This window comes from Octopus bimaculoides, chromosome 10 (genome assembly GCF_001194135.2).
Source record: "Octopus bimaculoides isolate UCB-OBI-ISO-001 chromosome 10, ASM119413v2, whole genome shotgun sequence".
In the NCBI taxonomy this organism is placed as follows: Eukaryota; Metazoa; Mollusca; class Cephalopoda; order Octopoda; family Octopodidae; genus Octopus; species Octopus bimaculoides.
The window spans coordinates 78,070,253-78,071,322 of NC_068990.1; the positions used below are offsets into that span (position 1 = coordinate 78,070,253).

At 37.8% G+C, this 1,070-nt stretch overlaps 1 protein-coding gene across 2 annotated transcripts in view; it reads left to right on the top strand.

Moving 5' to 3' along the window:
- Positions 1-1,042, top strand: part of LOC106870182 (rho GTPase-activating protein 100F) — a 124,523-nt gene extending 123,481 nt beyond the window's left edge. The window contains exon 4 of one of the 2 annotated variants that reach the window (XM_014916183.2): positions 496-1,042. In XM_014916183.2, the coding sequence (XP_014771669.1) occupies positions 496-641 (146 nt within the window). In that variant the 3' untranslated portion in view covers positions 642-1,042. The remainder of the gene's footprint in view (positions 1-495) is intronic. The other variant, XM_014916184.2, reaches the window with a different exon arrangement.
- The last annotated feature ends 28 nt before the right edge of the window (positions 1,043-1,070 follow it).

Here is a 1,070-nt window from a genome sequence, read left to right on the forward strand (position 1 = left end):
TATATATATATATACATATATATGTGTGTGTGTGTGTGTGTGTACCTCTTAACAGAGATGGACATATGTTTATATGACAGGCTTCTTTCAGTTTCCATCCACCAAATCCGCTCACAAAGCTTTGCTCAGCCCAAGGCTATAGTAGAAGACACTTGCCCAAGGTGCCACACAGTGTGACTGAATCCAGAACCATGTGGTTGGAAAACAAGCTTCTTACCACACAGCCATGCTTACACCTAGCTACCCCTGTGCCTAGTCATGCGTGTGCATTAAATTTTAACACCAAAATCTTACATGGATCCCCAAGTATCTCAGTTGAGAACCACTGCTAGATGCCATCAAATATGGTTATTGACTATTTTCTTCCCTCCAAATTTTTAGCATGATGCCTATGTTAGAAACAATTATTGTTGTTAATCTTACTGTTATAGATATTATTTTTGTCATGATTATTTTAATATTTCCTTTTTTTATTCTTTTTTGTCTTTCTTCTAGTTTGTTCAACACCATCAACTGAAATGACTCCTCCTACTTTGGACTCGAGACCGTCACAGAAACCAACAACTCCAGAGGTACAAGCCCTCAATGAAGAAACTAGTAAGGAACAGACAAATGCAGGCGGAGCTGACCGAAGCCTCTAGGATACAGCTGAATGTAGGAATTTTCACCACAGCTCTGCCTTCCCCAACTATAGGAGAAAACGGTCTTACAACTTACATTAAAGAAGTGGGGGGGGTGTTGTAGGAAGGTAGGAAAGCCTGAGGAATTGGAGTTGTGCCTCCCCTACTGCTGCTGCTGTTGCTGTTGCTGCTACAAATTATGGGTGTGGCTAGTAAACACAATACCACATGAAAGTACATGTATTTATTGCATCTATGTGCATGTGAGTCTATATACATGTACCTGTACATGTGTGTGTATATGTGTGTGTGCGTATGTGTGTGTGAATATTAATTTGAGTTAATATGAGTGCCAAAAACTCAATACTCCCTACTTAATTTTTTAAAAATTTGTTCTATGATTCACAATCATATATTACATATATATATATATATATATATATATATATA